Raw genomic sequence first — 24,797 nt, 5'->3', positions numbered from 1 at the left:
GGCGCGCCTGCTGTGCTCGTCCGCTGCACGTACGTGCCATCCCTGTTTTTAAGTGTCTCCGGGGGAAAAGGCTAGAGCGCTGACCCTGGACCACCTAAAATAGCGTCCGTCCGGGCAGCTGCTGGAGTCTATTCACTCCCCTTAGCGTCTTAATCACACCAAAGAAGCCCCTTCGTGACCCCCAACACCAGGTAAGTAGCAAAGTAAATTTGGTCAGAGTCCCCCTCCACAACACAAATAAAAAAACGACGATATTATTAAAATTTCCAATTTCGGAGTCTGTAAATAGCGGTCACATGAGATGAAAGATCCACAAATTATTGGCTGTGCAATTCTGCTCACGCCTCAGGAGCTAACCAGGGGTTGCGCAATCGCACCTTCCCTGTTTTTAAGTGTCTCCGTACAGGTGGAGGGGAGAGGCTGCAGACTGGCTGTCACTGAGCTGTACAGGTGGAGATGAGGCCGGAGACCGGCTGTCACTGAGCAGTACAGGTGGAGATGAGGCTGCAGGCTGTGGGGTGGGAGGCACCCCCGCCCTGGAGCTGTGAGTCTGTGCTCTCGGGTGTCGGGGGAGGTCTGGGAGGCTGAGGGGTGGGAGGCACCCTCTCCCTGGTGCTGTGAGTTGGTGCTCTCAAGTGTCTGAGGTCTGAGGTCTGGGAGGCTGAGGGTGGGAGGCACCCCCGCTCTGGTGCTGTGAGTCTGTGCTCTCGGGTATGGGGGGAGGCCTGGGAGGCTGAGTGTGGGAGGAACCCCCGCCCTGGTGCTGTGAGTCTGTGCTCTCAAGTGTCTGAGCTCTGGGAGGCTGAGGGTGGGAGGCACCCCCGCTCTGGTGCTGTGAGTCTGTGCTCTCGGGTATGGGGGGAGGCCTGGGAGGCTGAGGGGTGAGGCACCCCCGCCCTGGTGCTGTGAGTCTGTGCTCTCGGATGTCAGGGGAGGTCTGAGAGGCTCAGGGTGGGAGGCAACCCCACCCTGGTGCTGTGAGTCTGTGCTCTCGGGTGTCGGGGGAGGTCTTGGACGCTGAGGGTGGGAGGCACCCCCGCCCTGGTGCTGAGAGTCTGCTCTCAAGTGTCTGAGGTCTGGGAGGCTGAGGGGTGAGAGGCACCCCCACCCTGGTGCTGTGAGTCTGCTCTCAAGTGTCTGAGCTCTGGGAGGCTGAGGGGTGAGAGGCACCCCCACCCTGGTGCTGTGAGTCTGCTCTCAAGTGTCTGAGCTCTGGGAGGCTGAGGGTGGGAGGCACCCCCGCCCTGGTGCTGTGAGTCTGCTCTCAAGTGTCTGAGGTCTGGGAGGCTGAGGGGTGAGAGGCACCCCCACCCTGGTGCTGTGAGTCTGCTCTCAAGTGTCTGAGCTCTGGGAGGCTGAGGGTGGGAGGCACCCCCGCTCTGGTGCTGTGAGTCTGTGCTCTCGGGTATGGGGGGAGGCCTGGGAGGCTGAGGGGTGAGGCACCCCCGCCCTGGTGCTGTGAGTCTGTGCTCTCGGATGTCAGGGGAGGTCTGAGAGGCTCAGGGTGGGAGGCAACCCCACCCTGGTGCTGTGAGTCTGTGCTCTCGGGTGTCGGGGGAGGTCTTGGACGCTGAGGGTGGGAGGCACCCCCGCCCTGGTGCTGAGAGTCTGCTCTCAAGTGTCTGAGGTCTGGGAGGCTGAGGGGTGAGAGGCACCCCCACCCTGGTGCTGTGAGTCTGCTCTCAAGTGTCTGAGGTCTGGGAGGCTGAGGGGTGAGAGGCACCCCCGCCCTGGTGCTGTGAGTCTGCTCTCAAGTGTCTGAGGTCTGGGACGCTGAGGGGTGAGAGGCACCCCCGCCCTGGTGCTGTGAGTCTGCTCTCAAGTGTCTGAGGTCTGGGAGGCTGAGGGGTGAGAGGCACCCCCGCCCTGGTGCTGTGAGTCTGCTCTCAAGTGTCTGAGGTCTGGGAGGCTGAGGGGTGAGAGGCACCCCCACCCTGGTGCTGTGAGTCTGCTCTCAAGTGTCTGAGGTCTGGGAGGCTGAGGGGTGAGAGGCACCCCCACCCTGGTGCTGTGAGTCTGCTCTCAAGTGTCTGAGGTCTGGGAGGCTGAGGGGTGAGAGGCACCCCCACCCTGGTGCTGTGAGTCTGCTCTCAAGTGTCTGAGGTCTGGGAGGCTGAGGGGTGAGAGGCACCCCCGCCCTGGTGCTGTGAGTCTGCTCTCAAGTGTCTGAGGTCTGGGAGGCTGAGGGGTGAGAGGCACCCCCACCCTGGTGCTGTGAGTCTGTGCTCTCGGGTGTCGGGGGAGGTCTTGGACGCTGAGGGTGGGAGGCACCCCCGCCCTGGTGCTGTGAGTCTGCTCTCAAGTGTCTGAGGTCTGGGAGGCTGAGGGGTGAGAGGCACCCCCGCCCTGGTGCTGTGAGTCTGTGCTCTCGGGTGTCGGGGGAGGTCTTGGACGCTGAGGGTGGGAGGCACCCCCGCCCTGGTGCTGTGAGTCTGCTCTCAAGTGTCTGAGGTCTGGGAGGCTGAGGGGTGAGAGGCACCCCCGCCCTGGTGCTGTGAGTCTGCTCTCAAGTGTCTGAGGTCTGGGAGGCTGAGGGGTGAGAGGCACCCCCACCCTGGTGCTGTGAGTCTGCTCTCAAGTGTCTGAGGTCTGGGAGGCTGAGGGTGGGAGGCACCCCCACCCTGGTGCTGTGAGTCTGCTCTCAAGTGTCTGAGGTCTGGGAGGCTGAGGGTGGGAGGCACCCCCGCCCTGGTGCTGTGAGTCTGTGCTCTCGGGTGTCGGGGGAGGTCTGGGAGGCTGAGGGGTGAGAGGCACCCCCGCCCTGGTGCTGTGAGTCTGCTCTCAAGTGTCTGAGGTCTGGGAGGCTGAGGGGTGAGAGGCACCCCCGCCCTGGTGCTGTGAGTCTGCTCTCAAGTGTCTGAGGTCTGGGAGGCTGAGGGTGAGAGGCACCCCCGCCCTGGTGCTGTGAGTCTGCTCAAGTGTTTGAGGTCTGGGAGGCTGAGGGTGAGAGGCACCCCTGCCCTGGTGCTGTGAGTCTGCTCTCAAGTGTCTGAGGTCTGGGAGGCTGAGGGTGGGAGGCACCCCCACCCTGGTGCTGTGAGTCTGCTCTCAAGTGTCTGAGGTCTGGGAGGCTGAGGGGTGAGAGGCACCCCCACCCTGGTGCTGTGAGTCTGCTCTCAAGTGTCTGAGGTCTGGGAGGCTGAGGGTGAGAGGCACCCCCGCCCTGGTGCTGTGAGTCTGCTCTCAAGTGTCTGAGGTCTGAGAGGCTGAGGGGTGAGAGGCACCCCCACCCTGGTGCTGTGAGTCTGCTCAAGTGTTTGAGGTCTGGGAGGCTGAGGGTGAGAGGCACCCCTGCCCTGGTGCTGTGAGTCTGCTCAAGTGTTTGAGGTCTGGGAGGCTGAGGGGTGAGAGGCACCCCCACCCTGGTGCTGTGAGTCTGCTCTCAAGTGTCTGAGGTCTGGGAGGCTGAGGGTGAGAGGCACCCCTGCCCTGGTGCTGTGAGTCTGTGCTCTCAAGTGTTTGAGGTCTGGGAGGCTGAGGGGTGGGAGGCACCCCCGCCCTGGTGCTGTGAGTCTGCTCTCAAGTGTCTGAGGTCTGGGAGGCTGAGGGTGAGAGGCACCCCTGCCCTGGTGCTGTGAGTCTGCTCAAGTGTTTGAGGTCTGGGAGGCTGAGGGGTGAGAGGCACCCCCACCCTGGTGCTGTGAGTCTGCTCTCAAGTGTCTGAGGTCTGGGAGGCTGAGGGGTGAGAGGCACCCCCGCCCTGGTGCTGTGAGTCTGCTCTCAAGTGTCTGAGGTCTGGGAGGCTGAGGGTGAGAGGCACCCCCGCCCTGGTGCTGTGAGTCTGTGCTCTCAAGTGTCTGAGGTCTGGGAGGCTGAAGGGTGCTAGCCTCGGTTCTCGTACAGTATCCTCATTGGGATTTTAATTTCTCCTCTTCAGCCAAGTTTATATGATTTTGTTCAGTGTCTTAAGCCATGCGCCTGTTCAGCAGGGACATTAAGTTACAAAACATAGAATGCTAAAGTGCTCGGTGCTGATAGTCTTCTTAACCAGAGTTGTGAGCAGGGGACGGTTACTCCTAGTGCTATGACTTCAGCGCATTGGTTTGCAAAGGTTGTGCTTCTTGACTCTGCGGAAACGCTGTTATTGAGAAGAGAAGCATACTTAATCGCGAAGTCCAACTGCGTGAACACAGGACTGAACGAGCAATTCGAAATTTGAACGCATACTGGTGTCCGCTGTAAAAATACTGACTCATAAAATCCAACCTAGGACTACATCTCCCACAATCCCCAGAACACATGACATGATTAAATAGAAGGGGTCATGTGACCAAACATAATTGAACACCAGTTCGTCATGAGAGCAGGCAGAAAAAATACGAGTACCAAAGAAATTCAAAGGTAAGGGTCCTCAACCGCAGGGCAAACGAGGCTCAAACACGGTACAATTCCTAAAAACCTTCCAATCTATTCTTGCAGTCACACGCGAGACAAACGAAAACAAAGCCATAGGCGGCACCGCACAACTGAAAAAAGCAGCGGCTGGCCCGCGGACCAAACCCCCAAGTAAGTAATTATAACATGGGGATTTCATTAGAAAGTTCGGAAATATATGAACATATCACTGAGGGAGTCCCTCACGTTTCATTAACACAGACCCTGCCTTAGTCGCCCTGAGAAACGGGAGCAAAACGAAAAAAAGAAATAAAGAAAAACAGACTCCCCACCATAACACAACGAAGACTTTGGACAAACGTAAGTCCTGTGGCATTTTCAATCATCGTGACAGGTAGCTGATTGTAGAAACATAGACAATAGAGATAATAAGTGCCTCTTACCCCTGCAGAACCATCTATTATCCTGGAGTTCCAAGCAAGATAGATCCAACCTACAGCTCACAAAGGTAATATATAGCGCAAACGGCTCAAGATGCAGAACTGATGCAAATGTAAGGTCCCATCTTAAAAAGTATCTCCCCCTGATTTTTTTAGGCACCCAACTAACAAAAGCCCTGAAGAAAAGCCTGGCGAACAAGACACAGGCTTGAAAACGCGTTGGCTTGTTCATACTTTGTTTGTTCACTTCCGCATATGAACATTTAATGCGCTACGGGCTATTAACTGAATGTTTTGATTTTCCACACAAATGTTTATGAAAAAGGCATGCCCTGGCGCAACCAGTCCCCAATTACATTTAAGTCACACAGTAACGGCCTGGTGGTAAAAATTGTTAGTAGGGTTCAATTCCAACTCGTCTATTATATGTAATCATATGTAAACATGTATAGTAATGTATAGCTTTGTCTTCTAATTGTTTGTTTAGACGTTATTTGTAAAATTTGTACATAAAAACTCGTTTCTGGTGTTTGACCAAACATACCCTCGGACTATTACACTGGGTTATTTAAGTGAAGCAACTTGTGATTTATTTATAACCACGATTACAACACCCACGAATTAAAAAACGTCAGGTGTAATCTGCTCAAAATAAAATAAGCAGCAGAAACAAAAAGCGACTGGGTTCCCTTTATTTGATACTCTTGACTCTGCGGCATTGCAATCAGTTCTTGTCATTCATGCTGTGTTTGACAGCATAATTATTAGTACGAACTTATTTGTTTCTGGTGGTGTTGTATGCACTGGCCGTCACCTTAAGGCAAACACAAAAGGTGCTGGGAGGAATGCTTGGCAATCGTTCAGGGTAGCAATGCAACACATCATTATTCTGCCCACCATGCATCCTCAGTTTGAACCCAGCCATATGCAAATACGTCTGGACTCTGGCCCCGTAGGAACAGTCCAGCCTGAACTAGTCCAACCTGAACTGGGGCACAAGAATCCGTAGACTGGTTTCACCCTTATGGTAACTTTACAAGCTCTACCTGTCTGGATGCATTGACTGGCAGCCTATTACCACTGTTGACATGCTGTGGTATCCGGATACGGTGACCGGTGCCTTGTTACCACTGCTGGCATGCTGTGGTGTCTGGATGCATTGACTGACGGTTTATTACCACTGCTGACATGCTTGGTGTCTGGATACCTTGACTGGAGGCTTATTACCACAGGACCACTGCTGACATGCTGCAGTGTCCGGATTCCTTGACTGGCAGTTTATTACCACTGCTGACAGGCTGTGGTATCTGGATACCTTGACTGGCAGTTTATTACCACTGCTGACCTGCTGCAGTGTCTCGATTCCTTGACTGGCAGTTTATTACTACTGCTAACATGCTGTGGTGTCTGGATAAGCTGACCGGTGTCTTGTTACCACTGTTGACATGCTGTGGTGTCTGGATACATTGGCCGGCGCCTTGTTACCATGGTTGACATGCTGTTTGGATACGATGACCGGTGCCTTGTTACCACTGTCGACATGCTGTGGTGTCCTGATACGCTGACCGGTGCCTTGTTACCACTGTCGATATGCTGTTGTATTTGGATACGCTGAGAGGTGACTTGTTACCAGGGACATCTTTTGAAATGATTTTAGGGCGTGCACACAAGCGGCACATGGAACTGGTGGGCCCACTTACAACGTAAATATTTAACATACATATATAATGCAAAATCATATTAAAACATTTAAAATATACACACATGGAACGAGGGCCTTGTTAATTGCATACATTTTGTTAATTTTAGGGGACAAGAATAACTGATTATAACTGCCCTGATTAGCAATAAATTGCTGTGTGGGGTTGTAAATAAGTTCCAATAGAGGGAAAGGCCTACATTTCCGTAGGGGGGTGGTAATGGAGGGTAATGTATCAGAAGCAGCGTCAGTATTGCGAGCCTCCTGCAATCAGTCATTTGTTAAGTGCACTACATACCCGCGAGGGTCTCAAGGCGCTGGGGGGAGGTGGGGGCCGCTACTGATCGAACAGCCAGGTCTTTAGTGTCCTCCTGAAGGTCAGCAGGTCGTGGGTCTGTCGTAGGCTCAGTGGGAGGGTGTTCCATGTCTTGGTGGCGAGGTGGGAGAAGGATCTCCCGCCGGTGGTTGTTCTTCGGATGCGCGGGACGGTGGCGAGGGAGAAGTCGGCGGAGCGTAGCTGGCGGTTGGGGGTGTAGGAGGAGAGCCGTCTGTAGAGGTAGGCTGGGCCGGTTTTGTGGAGTGCCTTGTGTGCGTGGATGAGGAGCTTGAAGGATATCCTTTTGTTGACGGGGAGCCAGTGCAGGTTTCTCTGGTGGGGGTGGATGTGGCTGTGTTGTGGTACATCGAGGATAAGTCGTGCCGAGGCATTTTGGATGCGTTGTAGTCGATTGATGAGCTTGGTCGGGGCTCCCACAGAGAGGGCGTTTCCTTAGTCGAGTCTGCTGCTGACGAGGTCCTGGGTGACAGTCTTGTTTCTGTCGGGATCCATCTGTAGATCTTGCGGAGGGTGTTGAAGCAGGAGGAGGAGACTACATTGACTTGCTCGGTCATTGAGAGCGTTGAGTCGAGGATGATTCCCAGGTTGCGTGCGTGGTCGTTGGGGCTGCCCCCAGTGCCGTTGGCCACCAGGAGTCGTCTCAGGCTGACTGGTTGGAGCCGAGGATGAGGACCTCCGTCTTGTCAGAGTTCAGCTTCAGACGGCTGATCTTCATCCAGTCGGCGACTGCCTTCATTCCTTCATGCAGGTTGGCTTTGGCGGTGATGGGGTCCTTGGTGAGGGAGAGGATCAGTTGAGTGTCAGCTTAGGAGATGATGTTGAGGTCGTGCTGTCGGGCGACTTGTGCAAGCGGGGCCATGTAAATGTTGAACATTGTCGGACTGAAGGAGGATCCTTGGGTACGCCGCAGATGATCTCGGAGGCTTTGGAACAGAACGGGGGGGGAGGCGGACGCTCTGGGTTCTGCTGGAGAGGAAGGAGGTGGTCCATTCCAGAGCCTTATCTCGGATCCCTGCGGCGTGGAAGCGTTGAGTAGTTTGCGTGCGCGTAGTGTGCGGTGACAGACTGTGTAGAAGGCGGCGGAGAGGTCTAGGAGGATGAGTGCTGCAGTCTCCCCATTGTCTAGCACGGTCCTGATGTCGGTGGCGACGATGAGGGCAGTCTCGGTGCTGTGGTTGCTGTGGAACCCTGACTGGGAATTGTCCAGGATTCTGTTCTCTTCGAGGTATCGGGTTAGCTGTTTTAACGATTTTCTCGAGGATTGTGCTCATGGTCTTAATGGTGTCATCGATGCTCACGCTGGTCCAGGCTAGCAAGGGGACATGGTCGATGGTGTGCAGAGGGTCTGTTGTGTGGCTGTCTGTGGGGCTGTCTGGGTGTTGAAGCTGTCGTGGATGTCTGCTATCTTGCGGTGGAAGAAGGTGGCGAGGAAGTCGCACAGGGCTTGCGACGGCAGGATGTCGTTGGTGTTGGAGAGTTCCTTCACGATGTTGAAGAGCTCCTTGCTGTTTGCGTTGTTGTCGAGGTGGTCTTTGAAGGAGGTCTTCTTGGCAGCCCTGATGAGGTGGTGGTGGTTGCGGATGGCGTCCTTGTGTGCTGCATGCTGTCCAAAGTTTGTTCACTGTGCCTGCTTAACTAGTCCGAGCACAGGAACAGTATTGGCTGAACTAGCAGGCTCCAGTCAGCAGGAGCTGGTCGCCAAGGCAGTTCTGAGAAGAGCTGTATGAGTAAATGAGCTTGATTGTATGACCGATTCACACATGCGTTTATAGCACGCATGCCTTTTTAACTCCCGCATTAGTACGAACACTTCGTTACGACGCATTTCTTTTGCTTGCAAGTCGCTGCAACGACTTGCCTTAGGAGGGTGCTGGATTTAGGATTAGTATAATTTACTATACTATTTCAGTTTGAAAACCATGAGGGTTAAATAGGATCTGGTGGTGCGATTCTTTTTTTTTTTTTTTTTTTTTTTTTTAACAAGAAACCAAACGACAATCCTTCTTGGAAGAAACTATTATTCATGACCCTGAATGACAGTGCTGCTCTTTACTTGGCTTATACAAGAGTGGATAGTTTTCACACAAGGTAACCTACGCTTACTGTGAGTTGTCGCGGTTTTTGTCCCAAAGAGATTGTCACTAAGGTGGTTGTGCTTCTTTCGATAATCTTGGAATAAGGTTTCTGAAGAGACCAGTGTCACTAGTTAAATGACACTTCTGTACCTCACTACTGCTAAATGGATAGGTCAGGACAATAACAGTTGGAGCGCTGGCCCACCAGCCAATGCCACTAATTGTCATTTCTTTGAGCAAGGAGTAGATTCTGGACAACTAGTTTGAGTTGTTTTCATCCACATCTATGATGGATATGCTTGATGCCTCACCTACTATTACCTAGTAGCATTCAGTTATAGTGCTGGGCTCATTAGTGACGCAAGACACTCCCCTAGGAGTAAGCACCCAGCATTTACCCAGTCCACAGCATCAAACCACTCATCACCAACTGAACCAGTGCGGAACAAATGAGGACATCAGTCACACCCTGCTGACCAATTGGAGGACTCCTCTCGTCCACCACTGTAGGTCCCAACCACTTTCTGCTCCTTGACAACCCACAATCTAAATTATCTATGGGATGATGGAGACCAAGCCCTTCCTAGCAGATCTCCCCTTCATATCTACCACCAACGCAAGCCAATTCAGCACTACAAACTATAAAGTGAACATTTTAGGGCAGATAACCCAGCAGTAACCAGATAGGTGGACTGTTAGAAATACCTTAGAGAAGCTATTCACAAATGCCAGTTTACTAAAACCATGAAATCAACGCCTGTCTCTCACACTTCTTCATACATCTCACTGCGGAGCATGATAACCGCACCTCAAGGTCATCACATACTACGTGGAATCCGTTACCACATAGGATAAACAGACAACACACTTCCAACCACACTCCCTATATGGTGTGGCATGCTGCCCATGTAGAAAAGCTCTTCAATTCCCACATAGGGGGTAGGAAGAGCTATATAAAGGTTAAGCTAAGGTACATATATATCTGGTCGCCTTCAAATCACTGCACAGGCCTAGTTTCCTGTGAAAATTGTGGTTTTCTTCTATTCTATTCTATTCTATTCTTTATTTGATAAAGCGCAAAACAGCTGCCCCAGCAATGAGGCGTCCTGGCGCTAAAGAAATCACAACCCTAACCTATAGGCGCAGAAGTGAGGGGAGTTACGGGGAGGGGAATAGGTAGGTTTTAATAGCTTTTCGGAAGATGGATAAGCTTTCTATAGAGCGAATGTTAAGAGGTAGATCGTTCCATAGCTTGGCTCCTAAAACTCTAAAGGAGCGGCCGCCCATGCGGCAGAGTTTAGTGCGAGGGACGCATAAGAGATGTCGGTTAGAGGATCGCAGATTGCGTGATGGGACATAAGGGGTGAGAAGCGGACGCAGAAGAGTAGGACTGTCAATTTTAAGGATTTTAAAAGTCATGAGGGCTTTGAATCTAATCCTAGAGTCAACAGGTAGCCAATGTAGTTTGCGGATAGTAGCTCTGGCCGAACATCTACGAGGAAGGCCGACCAGGGTTCTTGCCGCGGAGTTTTGTACACGTTGCAGCCGTGCTATCTCTCCTTTGTTAGCGCCTAGGAGGAGAACATTGGCGTAATCCAACCGCGAGAGGATGGTTGCTTGGATGATAAGCTGGCGGACCTTGGCATCAAAAAAACCTAGTATATGTCTGAGGTTCCTCAGCAGACCGATGCACGTGCCTGCAACTTTTTTGGTGTGGGTCTGATAGTTAAGTGAGGCATCCATCCACACTCCTAGATTTTTAACTAGGGATTTGGGAGGTGGTATGGTGCCTAAGGAAGACGGCCACCAGTGCTCATTCCAGTGGCTGGTGTTTTTGCCAAGGAGTAGCACTTCTGTTTTTCCAGCATTAAGCTGTAAACAGTTGCCCGTCAACCATTGGGCTACTGCGGATAGACCATTTTTAAATCTAGAAGCCGAGATGGACGGGCCCTCCGTCAGAGTAATGGCCAACTGTGTGTCGTCGGCGTACGACACCAGTGTCAGACCCCACTCTTTGGCCACTGTTGCAAGAGGTTGCACATAAAGATTAAAAAGAGATGGGCTCAACGCAGAGCCCTGCGGAACTCCCTGTGCAATAGGATGAGATTTAGATAGAAAAGGGGGTGCTGAGACCCGGAAGGATCTGTCTTTAAGGAAAGAATGGAACCACCTTAGAGCCAGGCCGGATACGCCGAATGTCTCCAGACGATCAAGAAGGATGTCATGGGACACCGTGTCAAAGGCCGCGCTGAGATCAAGAAGAATCAGCGCAGCGCTTTGACCGGCATCAAGGACCGTTCGGAGGTATTCGGAAGTGGCTAGGAGAGCAGACTCCGTACTATGGCCCGGTCTGAACCCATTTGGAGATGGGTCCAAGATGTTATTCTGGACCATGTGTTGGGACAAAACGCTGTTAACATGGGCTTCAGCGAGTTTAGACAGCCATGGAAGCAGCGAGATCGGACGGAAATTTTCCGGTTTGGAAGGATCTAGGGAGGGTTTCTTGATAGGTGAAACCCATGCTTGCTTCCATGCAGAGGGTACTATAGCTGATGAGAGAGAGATTTAGAACAGAGGCCAGAGAAGGTAGGAAAAAGTCAAGTGACTCCAAGAATTGGGCCGGACGCATGGGGTCTGACGGGGAGCCAGTTTTGATTTTACGACACAGTTTAATGAGGTTGTCGAAGGGTATTGCTGGAATGTGGGTCATAATAGTGCAGTTGGGGAGGAGGTTGGTGCAATTAGCAAGGTTAGGGGAGTGTTGTGGGAAGGATCTGTATATCTTTTGTACTTTGTCAACAAAGAACGTGGCGAGCTCCTCACACTGTTGTGCGGAGGAGATATTGGGGAGGGGGATTTGCAGCTCTGTAGTTCTTGGACAAGCTTAAAGACTTCTTTGGCGGGAGTGGGGCTTGAGTTGATTTTATCAGCATAGGTGGTTCGTGCACCACGGATGGCTTTGTGGTAAGTTTTTTGTTTAGCTAGATAGTTATTTTTGTCTTCGATGTTGTATTCTCTTCTCCATAGACGCTCAGCTCTTTTACAGTCTTTACGCATGGTTTTAAGGATGTCCTTATACCAAGGATTAGTCGGTGTGCTACGTCCTTTCGTCCATTTTGCCGGAATCAAAGTATCCAATCCTCCCGTGATCCAGCTATGTAGTCTGCTATAGGTTGAATCAATGTCTGAGTCAGTCTCATGATGGAATTCCCCAAGAGTGGCCTGAAGATCGCTAGCGGAAGGTTTGTGCCATGGTCTTTTTAGCCGTTGGACTGGTGCGTTTTTGTACGTAATTTTATTGATTAGGATAGTCAATTTAATGAGGTGGTGATCAGTCCATCTCATAGGTAGGGGCAATTCAGTTTTAGCCTCTTCGATGTTTGTGAATACTGGGTCTAAGGTGTGACCAGCTCGATGCGTAGAGGTATGGATAAGGGAGTTAAGTTGCAGGGCGGAGAGGTCAGCAAGAAGATTTTTAATCGTGGGGTCATTAGGTAAATCAAAATGAAGGTTGAGGTCACCTAGTATGGTAAAGTTTGCAGTTTTAGTCGCTAAAGAGTTTGCTGTCTCAAGAAGAGCTTCAATGAATTTTGAGGCAGGTCCTGGTGGTCGATATATGTAGAGGCCTGACATAGTGAAGTTGGGGTTAATGGTGATTTTGAAATGAACACATTCACAGTTGGGAAGTTCTTCTTTGGTGAATGTGCATATGTAAGTTTTCCTGTAAATTACCGCAATGCCTCCACCTCTCCCCTCTCTATTCACATTAAGCATATGATATTCATCTGGAAGCGTAAGATTAGGTATGACAGAAATGCCATCACACAAGCAGGTTTCACAGAGGAACATGATGTCTGGGTTTTCATCCAGTAGGAGGGTATTAACTTCAAGATAGTGTTTGGTGAGAGACCTAACATTGAGATGGAGGACCGTAATAGGGGTAGTAGTAGGTGAGTTCTGGAGTTGACGGATGCGGTAGGGGGTGTCAGTAATAAAATGACAGCTATTACATTGGAGGCCTGTTTGACCAAGCGTACCTGTTAGATGGGCACAGGGCCGTCCAAGGTTACAGGCAAGTAGTTGTTCCCTGTCATAGTGAAGGGGTGCTGGTGGAAGCCGGGCAGGGGGTCTGGCGAGAGGCGATGACTTGGCGAAGACGGGCTTGCCTTAGGCGCGCCCGCTGCGCCCGTCCGCTGCGCGTCCGGTGGATGCCCATGTTTTATTAGGAATAAGAGGGGCGGGGGCGTGGCCTCTAAGTGGGCGTGGCCTTGCTGCACTCCGTCAATGGCGGCAGAGATTGGATTTCAAGTAGCTTCTGTGACAGCGCTAGGTCCGCTGCACAGAACGTTCGACCTGAGGTGCTGGGATTTCAAAGTAGGTGCACTTCTTCTTTAAAAACAACAAAGTAATAGTGACACAAAGATTAAAATAATAGATCTAGCTCCCGGCTTCTTTGCCTCAGGAGGGTAGGTGAGTTTTGAGCACAGCGCTCGCAGTCAGTGCTTAAGTACACAGAGGGCGGGGGGCGTGGCCTCTAAGTGGGCGTGGCCTCGCTGCACGCCGTCAATGGCAGCAGAGATTGGATTTCAAGTAGCTTCTGTGACAGCGCTAGGTCCGCTGAACAGAACGTTCGACCTGAGGTGCTGGGATTTCAAAGTAGGTGCACTTTAAAAACAACAAAGTAATAGTGACACAAAGATTAAAATAATAGATCTAGCTCCCGGCTTCTTTGCCTCAGGAGGGTAGGTGAGGTGAGTGTAAAAGAGGTGTCACTGCTCAGTGGGGATTGCCTGCAGGCAAGATTGTCCTATTTTAGCCTCTTACGGGCTCAGAATATTTGTGAAGGTTGGGGTGGCTGCCCGAAACACTCCAGCTCAAACTCACGAGGTACCCAGCACTTCTTCAAAAGCGTTTATACCTAGGTTTCTATTGATGCTTAGACAATTTAATAAGTTCCAGAAGGTGTCTTTGCCTTCTTCTGGTTTTAAAATCCCTTGGATAGTGGTGCATGATTTGTTGATAAAATGAAGCTTTAGCAACTGAAATGTCACTAACAGTACTGAAGAAATGCTCCAGACATTCAATGAGACTTGTATTGGATGGTTTTCCATGCAATGGAAGGTGCCTAACATTGGCCATGAGAAAAGATGCCATCTGGAGGACCACCAGCATGATTTGTGATTTCATCTCAAACCGCTGCAGCAAGTCTATCTGCAGCTTACAAACACCAAATGAAACATTCCATAGAAGTATGGAACATGGATGAACTGCACAGGCATTGTTCTCAGTCTGTTTCAAGCCCTGTGGTAGGCACTTGTTTCCACCTTAGTCGCACCTCCATCTGTCTGACCTGAAAGCCAACGAAACGTTTTTCCACAGATGTTGCTGTGATAAAATTGTACAGTTTTGCTACATTTTCTGGAACACTCAAGATGAATATCCATCCCGCACATTACATTACAAGTCTGTCATGGGCAAGGGTTAGGAATTTTATGGAAATACTTTCTAAACCAAAGGAGAGGATGCTTGAAAAATGTGTCCTATAAGAATAAAAAAAATTGTCCTTTTTGGTGCCATGCAGTGGGGTCTGAAGCAGTGGTAGTGTAAATCTAGATACAGTGCCTGGAAGACTAGGGGAAGCATTAGTTCCAGGGTTGGAAGAATATTCACTAGCGCCTCTTCTCCTCTGGAAAAGATTAAAATGTATTCCAGACAAAGGCCTCTTGATGGGTCTTTGTATTAAAAAAAAATATATATCTTTTTAATAACCGTGAAGCGACAGTCATGTTTGCAATCAAATGGGATACATTATGGTTTCGCGTAAACATACATACATTGCTCGGTTGTACAATGCCGTACTTAATAATCTTGTGTCACATTGTAGGAGAGTAGGATCTGCTTCCTATGGTCACCCCCACTTTTTGCTGTGATTTTCTGGTTTTTCGACTTTAGTGTGGCTGTGGGCCTGCTAATCAGACCCACAGCCCAGCTGTTCTCTCTCTAAATCGATACCATGTACTTTAGGTATATACCTAATTTGGAATTGGGTCACCTTTGTGAGCCCCTGTATAGTGTACCATAGGTACCCAGGGCATAGGTGCATTCAAGGCCTACCAGGGGCTGCAGCATGCATTATGCCACCCCTGGCTGGCCATCCAAACTGACACCACAGGCTGATCACTCAGCTTGGGCAAGGTGGTGTAATCACCCCTTGCATATATATATAGTATACTTATATCTACCCTTCTATATAGACATATATACCTATAAGTCACTCCTATGGCAGGCCTTGACAATCCTGAAGGCAGAGTGCTATTTTTATGTGAACGGGTGCTCTAGCATGAGCTGGGCCCCTCTGCAGCTTTTGGAACCATGCCCTAATAGCTGTTCTATGATATAGCCATACCATATACTCTTAAGTGCATTATCCTCGCAGTTAATGCTAACTTTGGTTTGGCTTTATCAAAACATGTTGTGTAAGGCGTCAAGCACTTTGGAATACTACCCCCCCCCCCCCGCCATTTCTGGCGGCGGGGGTAGCATTCCACCCTTCTAGAGGGAGAAGACATGTTACTGCTTTACCCGGTTAAAGTTAAACAGAGCCTCCGCATCACAAAATTGGGGCTGCTGCCACAGACACGCGTCTGACCTCCTGCTGCTGGACGAAACTCCGGCAGGGGAGTCCTGGACAATAGGTTTCCTGCTTTGGGAGGTGCTAGCACCTCCTCAGACAGACCTTTAGTGTATTGGGACAGGGAGGGCTGCAAAATGAGACACTGCCTGGGGCACACAAGGTGCTCCATGCGTAGCCTGGTTCAAACCAGTTGCTGGGGCACTCCAGCTCTGGCGCGAAACTGGACAAAGAGAAAGGGGTGTAACCACCCCCTTCTCAGGGTCCACCCATAGGAGGGACCCAGCAGGTAATCCAGCCCCTTTGATTAGTATAAAGATAGGAGCTGTGTCTAGAGACATTAGATTATCCTGGACTGAAACTCTGAAACGAAACTCTTGGACCTTCGACGTTCTATATCGACTAGAAGACTGAAGACATCTCCCTTGTGGTCAAGGAGTGACCACATTGTGCTAACAGGCCTCACCAGTAACTTGCCGGTTTGCCTTGTCGACACTCCTGCCAGAACCTGAAGACTCAGCGACTCATGAACTGGACTTCCAGACTTTTCCGACTCCGATCCACAGCAAAGCTGAGACCCGTGACGGACACGAGAGATGTGGGACCGGGCACCGTGGACTACCTACTCTTTGCTAAACCGTGCAGCTTCTGAGGTACCCGTGAAGTTGTGCATTGGGGTTTGAGAAGCCTCAGACCCGAGCGCCAAATTGCACCGAAGCTCAGCCCTCCACACTCCACGAGTGCCCCGTGTGGGGCCTGCTCCAGCATTTCAGCTTGACGCGTCTTCCCGGTTGCTATCCCGTTGGCTAGTTAGCCCCCCCCGAAGACTTTCTTGTGAACTTACACCGCTTGCCTGGTTGCTCCGGGCTTGCTTTAGCTTCCCTGCGAAGGAGAAGCTCCCCAGACCTTGTTGGTCTGACCTGAGCCAATCTTCCCTTCCTGCATGGATTGCATTTGCCAAGGCTTGTTGGGTCCAATCCGGATACCGACACTGCAGACATCTAGATCCGTCGTGGGACAGCTCGAATCCAGCTCCTGGTTGTCTTCGACACCACCTGGTCCTCGTGGCTACAGAGACAAGCTTCACCTGATTGCATCTCGACATCGCCTGGTTCCTTCCTGGTCACTGGCTAGTGACCCAGACTCTGTCCCCTCTGCTTTCAGGTTCTTCTCATCTTCGATCCACCCAGACATTTTTCTCCTGGTCGCCTGCAGCACTTCTTTGCAGCTCTCCATAGGAAACAGCGACAAAACCTGACACGAAAGAACACCTATGCACCTGGCTTCCCTATGTGAGGTAACTCGAGTACTCCGGTGCTCCCGTAGGTGTTGACTCTCGAAGTGTCCTAGTTTAACAGGGTTTTACCGTAGTCCATCAGGAAGTGTCCTTAATCTACTACTTTGTAACTTTTACGTTCCCTTTATAACTCTATGGTAACTCGCAACTGTGTTCCCATACTGCACGTGTCTCCTGTGGGCCACCTACTTCCTAACCTTTGGTTCTGTAGTGTAGCCCCAGCGATTCCCTAGGCCTATTCACTATTCCTGAAGTGGTCCTTATACCACTTACTTAGTATATGGTTCGTGAGGCCCCTAGGGCAGAATTGTATTTGTGCAACTTATAGTATGCTAAATGAGTAACTTGTAACGTATCTCGAACTCAGACCTCATAGAGAGTGCAGAGGGGTTGTGTTAGTAATAAATACATATATATTTGATATATACCTTGTGTGGTGTACTTTCATTTGATTTTCAAGAGATTATATATGGTAAGACAGCTGGCTTCACATGCTCTCTGAAGTTTTAGCCTAAGACTGCTGGTCCATGCTACCACTAGGATAGCTGATCAATAAGGTTGACTTTACAACCACCATCATAAGGGTCATGTAGACTGGTGCAAGGTGCCCACTAGAATAGTGGACAACAAATGCCAGGCTAACTTCTCACACACATTATTTACGATGTGTTTTGAACAATAGGAGGTAACAATTGATGGGGTTCAGATATCGCTATATTCATTCCATTTGCTCCATATTTGTAACCATTTTTTGGGGCTGCCCCTTGCCACATTCATTTTTCTCCCTTATCATGCACCAGTCCATGTCAGCCTTCCACACCTCCACTGTAGGAGACTTACTTGCACCCCACATTTTAGCAGTGTTTCTTTCAGCTACCATCACATTTTGTCTTTGCTATTTAGATCTGTAGGTTCCCAAACCTTTTGATGGGTCTTTGTTGGTTCAGATCTGCACATCAGGCGAGTGTCCTTTCCTGTGCTCAAGCAGCTGTGGTGCAGGAGTCGTTGATAGCCCTCTCCCCATCGATCGCAGTTTTCATCTAGTCTCCTTGGACCACCAGAGTGGACCGTGCCCATCTTGATAGCTCTTCCGTGTTCATGACATCTTTTGTGCTTGTGTTGTATAAAGCCAGATCTGTATCACATGGTCATGCCGCCCTAGTATGCACAATGGCAAGAGCGTATGTTGTGCCAGAGCTTTACTGAGTGGGCCTAGTGGTGGTATAAAGTGCATCATATAGTCTGTGCTAAGAGTCCGTCCCATAGGTGTGCTCTAGATCGGCTAAGCGCAGAACTGAAGAGAGCCCGCAGGGCTCAGTAGCACACGCTTCCCTAACATGCCCTTTGCTTTTTTCAGATGAATTGACCAGCGTCACTTTGGATCACGGAGGCCTCTTGCAACCCAGGCTTGAACCCGCCAGCAGCTTCTGGACAACTGACAGGGATGGGGCGGTCAGGCTGCGCATGGACGCCACGGGGCCTGCGGCGGATCCACCCATCACGGTGCACCAGATGTTCCAAAGAACCATTAAGCGCTTTGGTGATCGGCCAGCCTTGGCCCAGAAGAAAGATGGAGTTTGGGAAACCATCACACACCTGGAGTATCACCAGCAGTGTCGAGCTGCAGCCAAGAGCTTCTTGAAGGTGAGTCAATTCTGCCTGAATCCTTTCCTTCCACTGCCTCAACTGGGTGATGACTGGGTGTACTCCAGGGTCCTGCAGGTGCGTGGGGTGCAGGTTCCCGGTATGTTTCCGTAATTGCGACTGAGTTAGGAATGACAGTATCAGTTGTAGTCCTACACTCCACACTGCACCTCAATCCCCCACTGCTACCTGTGTTTTTTTCTTAAATAATGGCGGGAGGGCGTGGCTAGCCAAGCCAAGATAGTGGATGCACTCCAAGAGTGCTCCGGGACCCTTCCACCATCCGCCCGTAAACCTAGCCCACAGCGGACCATCAGAACCTGCATCTGCCTCCTTACCTGACATGGTGATCTGGTGGAGTGTTTAGGGGTGTAAATCTCCGCAATGGGACCCCTGAAGCTGTGGACCGGCCTGCCGAATATCCTTGACAAAATGATTGCTCCCGGCACGTGACCTTTGTTCTCCCCCACTGGAGGCGGCGCCCGTCCCCAGGAGCTGAGGTCCTTGACGCTGCACCCGGCCCCCGCGTCCGCTGTGGCCGACGGCCTGGCCTGCTGCAGGACTTTGCTTCTCGTCTCCCCCGCAGGCTCACACACGGCCGCTTCCCTGCATGTGGTGCCAGGCGGCCCGGGAGAAGGAGTCCGACGCTGTTGCCTTCCAGGCCGTAACAGCACAATGGTTGGGGGCCCGGAGCAGAGCTGTGACAAGCGGTGCTGGGAGTGACGCCTGAGGCTGGTGAGTATGCCCATGGTTTAGCCCCACTTGCGGCGTGATCATCGGAGTGGGCGCCATATCGGGGTGGCTGCGGGCCCGCTGCTGGGCTTTGCCCCTGGTCTCACTCGTTGGCTCTCGCGCGGATGCCGGTGCGCGGGCCTCCGGCGGCACGGTCGCTTCATTACATGCGGTGCTGGGCAGCCTGAGCTCCACTTGCAAAGTGTTCAGGTGAGCGGCCGCCATATCGGGCGGCGGGAGCGGCGGGGTGTGGCTAAGAGCCTGCTTCTGGACTTCGCCTCCTGTCTCCCTCACTGGCTTTGCTGCATGCGATGCTGGGCTGCCAGTCTCCTTCCAGTGAGCACCAACATGTCCCCAAGGGGCCTGGAGCCATGCCGTGACGGGCAGCACCAGGAGTGACGCCTGAGGCTATCGAGCCTGACCGTGTCTTGCCCTTACTTGCGGACTGATCAGAAGAGCTGCCGCCACATTGGGCGGCAGGAGCTGCAGAGAATAGCTGGAGATCTGAGGTGAGACATGCGCTGAAGCGGGTAAGTCCTGCGGCGGTGGGGTCCTGGGACAGTTGATTGGGGACCCCCCGTGCGCACAGGCAGCCACTGTTGGGGTGGGGGTGGGGAACCGACCCTGAGTGGTCCTCCTATTGCCTGGCCCGACTGACTCTCCCTCTCGGAGCCAACAGGGCCCTGTCCTCTCACCCCTGGGTGCAGTCTGGCCCAGGACTCCGTATCAGCCATGGAACCGAGCAACAGAAAACATGCAGCGAATCTTCTACCGCTTTGGTGGACAGGGATGCACTGTTCTCGCCCTCGAGATTGCGTTGGTGCGGGCGTGATGGAGGGCTCTCCCAGCCCTACTGCTACACCGATTTCTTTCCCCTTTTCCGGACTATACATGCGAGTCCATTGGCCCTTGGCCTGGTCGACCCCACACCCCCCGCCTGCTCCTCCTTACCTGCTGCTGCTGCCTGAGCCTCGCACTGCACGTCGCCCCAGCTGCCGCAGGGCCGCCGCAGAGCCGCCCCAGCCACCGCAGGGCCGCCGCCGAGCCCCCAGGCTTATCCCGCCGGTTTCCCACGAGACCCCGCCCCCCCGCCCGCCGATTGGTTCCCGCGCTCCCCGCCTCCCCGCAGACCCTCCCTCCCGGCTCCCCTCTTATGACGCCCCCAGAGCGACCGCGCAGCGGACGCGCGCAGCGGGAGCACCGATTGAGCGCCAAAGGTAAGCCCGTCTACGCCCGTCCGCGCCAAGCCCGCGCCCAGCGCCAGGACCCCTGGCCCCCTGGCCCCCAGCCCACCCGCCGGACGTACGACGCCGCCACCCTCAACGCACTCAACACCGGCCGAACCCCTGGATGCTACCGAGCTACCCCGAGACGCACCCACGGACCCTTCACCTGCCAGCCCTGCAAGTTCACCTACATCCGGACCTGCACTGCACCAGCGCCCACCAAGCCGAACACCAGCAGCAACCACCTCAAGTGCATCCTGCTCAACACCCGCTCCGTCCACAGACACGCCGTCCAACTCTGGAACCTCCTCGACACCACAGCTCCTGACGTCGCCTTCCTCACGGAAACCTGGATGAACGAATCATCAGCGCCCGACATCGCCATCGCCATCCCAGAGGGCTACAAGATCATCCGGAGAGACCGCGACAAACAGACTGGAGGAGGTATCGCCATCATCTACAGGAACAGCATCCGCATCTCGACCAACACCGACGACACCCTGACAACCGCCAAACACCTGCACTTCCAGATCCACACCGACCCCAAGACCACCCTCAGGGGCACCCTGATCTACCGACCCCCGGGACCACGCACTCAATTCAGCAAAGACATCGCCGACTTCATCAGCCCGCACGCCCTCCCCTCCGCCGACTACATCCTCCTCGGGGACATCAACTTCCACCTGGAGAACAACGACCGCAACACCACCACCCTGCTTGACAACCTCGCCACCCTCGGACTCAAGCAGCTGGTGACCACCCCCACCCACCTCGCCGGACACACACTCGACGCCGTCTTTTCGTCCAGCAAAGACATCACCTTCAGCCACGCCACTGGACTCCACTGGACGGACCACAGCTGCATCCACTTCACCTTCAGAAGAACCACGGTCCACCACCACCAGCAACAGGCTGCACGAAGAAGCTGGAACAAGATCACAGCCGACCAACTCGCCGCATCCCTGAGCCAGCACCCTCCCGCCAGCTCAGCGAACCCCAGCCAAGCCGCCGACAACCTCACGAAATGGATCTGCACCTGCGCGGACGAACTCGCCCCTCTGAGGACCCCGCCCAGCAGACCCGGAAGCAAGAAGGCCCCATGGTTCACCGACTAACTCAAGAGCTCCAAGAAGAACTGCCGTGCCCTCGAGAGAGCCTGGAGAAGAGACCCAACACCGGACAACATGACCACCCTCAAGCTCGCCACCCGAAAGCACCATCAATTGATCCACGCCACCAAGAAAACAGCATTCAAGGACTGGCTGGACAACAACGCACACAACAGCAAGGAACTCTTCAACATCTTGAGAGAGCTCTCCAACCCCAACGCCGGAATCAACGACATCACCCCGTCGCAAGACCTCTGCAACTCCCTCGCCTCCTACTTCCACAACAAGATCGCTGACATACACAACAGCTTCAGCACACAAACAACGCTCCCCACGACCGCACCAACGCCCCCCACCACCACCCTCAACGCCTGGACACCGATCAACCTCGAAGACACCATCCGCACGATGAACTCCATCCACTCCGGATCTCCAACCGACCCCTGCCCTCACCACGTCTTCAACAAGGCCGACGCTGTCATCGCACCCCACCTGCGGGACATCATCAACACCTCCTTCGACACCGCCACCTTCCCTGAGAGCTGGAAGCACGCCGAACTCAGCGCTCTACTAAAGAAACCAACGGCAGACCCCACCGAACTCAAGAACTACCGCCCCATCTCGCTCCTGCCGTTTCCAGCCAAAGTCATCGAGAAGACAGTCAACAAGCAACTGGCAGCCTTCCTCGAGACGACTGGATCCCTCGACCCATCTCAGTCATGCTTCCGGGCCAACCACAGCACCGAGACCGCCCTCATCGCTGCCACCGACGACATCCGAACCCTGCTGGACAACGGAGAAACAGCGGCCCTCATCCTCCTGGACCTCTCCGCGGCATTCGACACTGTCTGCCACCGCACCCTAGTGCAGCGCCTCAGCAACGTCGGAATCGAGGAGAAAGCACTGGAATGGATCACCTCCTTCCTCGCCGGAAGGACACAGAGTCCGCCTGCCCCCATTCAGATCAGAAGCCACGGAAGTCATCTGCGGCGTTCCCCAAGGCACCTCGCTCAGCCCCACCCTCTTCAACGTCTACATGAGCCCCCTTGCAGCCATCGCACGCCAACACAACCTGAAGATCATCTCCTACGCCGATGACACCCAGCTGATCCTCTCCCTGACCAACGACCCCGCCACCGCCAGAGCCAACCTACACGAAGGGATGAAAGACATGGCCGAGTGGATGACGACCAGCCGCCTAAAACTGAACACAGACAAGACGGAAGTCCTCATCCTGGGCTCCTCACCCCCCGCCTGGGACGACTCCTGGTGGCCCCCCGCCCTGGGCAACGCACCCAAACCGACAGACCACGCACGCAACCTGGGCTTCATCCTGGACTCCTCCCTCTCCCAAACGCCATCTCCGCTCGACCAATCATGCCCTCGCAGCTGTCCCCCTGCATCCGCATAGCGACAACAGGAGGAAGGTCCTTCTCCCACCTGGCCGCCAAGACTTGGAACTCCCTCCCTCCCGACCTACGCCTGACCCAAGACCACCTCTCCTTCAGGAAGAAGCTCAAGACCTGGCTGTTCGAGCAGTAGCGGACCCCCCCCCCCCCCCCCCGCCCCCCCAAAGCGCCTTGAGACCCTCCGGGTGAGTAGTGCGCGGTATAAATGCCTATGATTGATTGATTGATTGATTGGTCCAAAGCAAGCACAGCTCCTTCGATGTGAAACAAAAGCTGAGGGCGCTCAATATCCAATACAGTCTTCTCTTCCGGGCACGCCTGTGAGTGGTATTCGCCAACAAAACCTTGTTCTTTGACAGTCCAACTGAGGCCTGGACCTGGGCGACGGAAGAAGGCCCGTTGCATGCTGATGTTAGAGTGCCGCAACAGGGGTGGGCCGGGAGCGGTCCGGCTCGCCTTTCACCTCCCGCGCTCCAGCCCCATCATAACCGCTCCCGCAGGTGTCGTGGACGGAGGCGGACACGCTCGGACTCCCCACCCGGGTGGCCCCTTCAACTGATACTGCTCTCTGATGGCCCATCAACTGGGAGACGCTCCGGATCATCTGACCATTTGGCTCACGGAGGCGCTTCGCCCTGACCATCCTTGCTGGTTCTCCCCGACAGACCTCTCATGCAGCCCAATGCTTCTGAAAGATCCTGCTTGAACTCACCTCTGCCTGCCGGGCCTGGCTCTGCAGCTGAAAGGTATACCTAGTCCTACCACATTCCTTTCTTACCTGATGGTCTCGCTTAAGCGTATCCTGAAATAAGAAGGGGTCCTCCACACTTTCCCATTCCCAAGTGTTTTAATTTGGTTGTTCACTCTCTGGTTTGTTGTTAGGGCGACAGATGCTTCTGTTCCTGAAGTGTAGGGTTGGGACCATTTTCCCGAGTTTTTTTCCTCAGTTCTGTGTTTCTTTACGTTTCTTAGTTCGACCACACCAGCATTCATGAAGCATCCTTGACGTACACCCGACAAGACAGACACACCGACTCTCCCCCTTCTGACTTGTAATCCCACTGTCAACCCAAACACCATGTTCGACACGCCATTAATAAACGCCCCCCCCTGCGTATCATGTCCTGGAACGTTAATAGCCTCCTGGACTGCTTTAAACGCAAGTACGCGTATCGATCAGGGGCGGACATCTTATTCTTACAAGAAACCCTCCTGCTGGGTAATCACAGCCCCTTCCTAAAGCGATGCAGCTATGACAGTGTGGCACTCTGGGTTTACCAGGGGTTCCCGTGGGGTGGCAATCCTGGTAAGAGCTCCCTTCCTCTGATGACTGTCCAAACGACTCTTGACGCCCAGGGCACCTTCGTGGCCATCAGTGGCACAATAAATAGTAACCCCTTTATTCTCCCCCCTCCTCGATGCTGACGACGACTTTAGCGAAGTCTGTTGATCTCCTGGCGTCGCTGCTCCCCAGTCCCACATTCCTTGAGGGCGACTTTAACGCGGTCTCGTCACCGGACCTTGACACGACAGGCCCGCCAACCCCAGGTAGAATTGCACAAGCCAAGCAGCTGAGGTCTTGGTCAGCCTCACTGGGTTTGTGCGACGCCTGGCGACTGTGGCACCCCCACTCCAAACAATTTACACACACCTCAGCGGCACACCATACACAGGCATGCATCGATGCCATTTTTGTTACCTCAACCGACTGTCTTCTGATTCAGGACGTCTTGCGTCTTCCGAGAGGTATCTCCGACCATCACCAGTGCTAATCCGTGCGGGTCACCCCCCCACCCCCCGCCTCTGCCCAACAAACATGATGGAGGTTAAATGCCTTGTTTCTTCAAGACAAGGATTTTAGGA

General features: G+C 53.2%; 1 protein-coding gene across 3 annotated transcripts in view; it reads left to right on the top strand.

The window, feature by feature from the left end:
• LOC144817687 (long-chain-fatty-acid--CoA ligase ACSBG2-like) overlaps window positions 1–24,797 on the top strand; it is a 1,080,196-nt gene that overhangs the window by 531,966 nt on the left and 523,433 nt on the right. For all 3 annotated transcript variants that reach the window (XM_078674432.1, XM_078674431.1, XM_078674433.1), the window contains one exon: window positions 18,172–18,458. In XM_078674432.1, coding sequence (XP_078530558.1) covers window positions 18,172–18,458 — 287 coding nt within the window. The remainder of the gene's footprint in view (window positions 1–18,171; window positions 18,459–24,797) is intronic.

The sequence above is a fragment of the Lissotriton helveticus genome, chromosome 2_1 (genome assembly GCF_964261635.1).
Source record: "Lissotriton helveticus chromosome 2_1, aLisHel1.1, whole genome shotgun sequence".
Lineage (NCBI taxonomy): Eukaryota > Metazoa > Chordata > Amphibia > Caudata > Salamandridae > Lissotriton > Lissotriton helveticus.
Note: the sequence above shows the minus strand (reverse complement) of the source record. Positions and strands in the feature narration are given on the sequence as shown.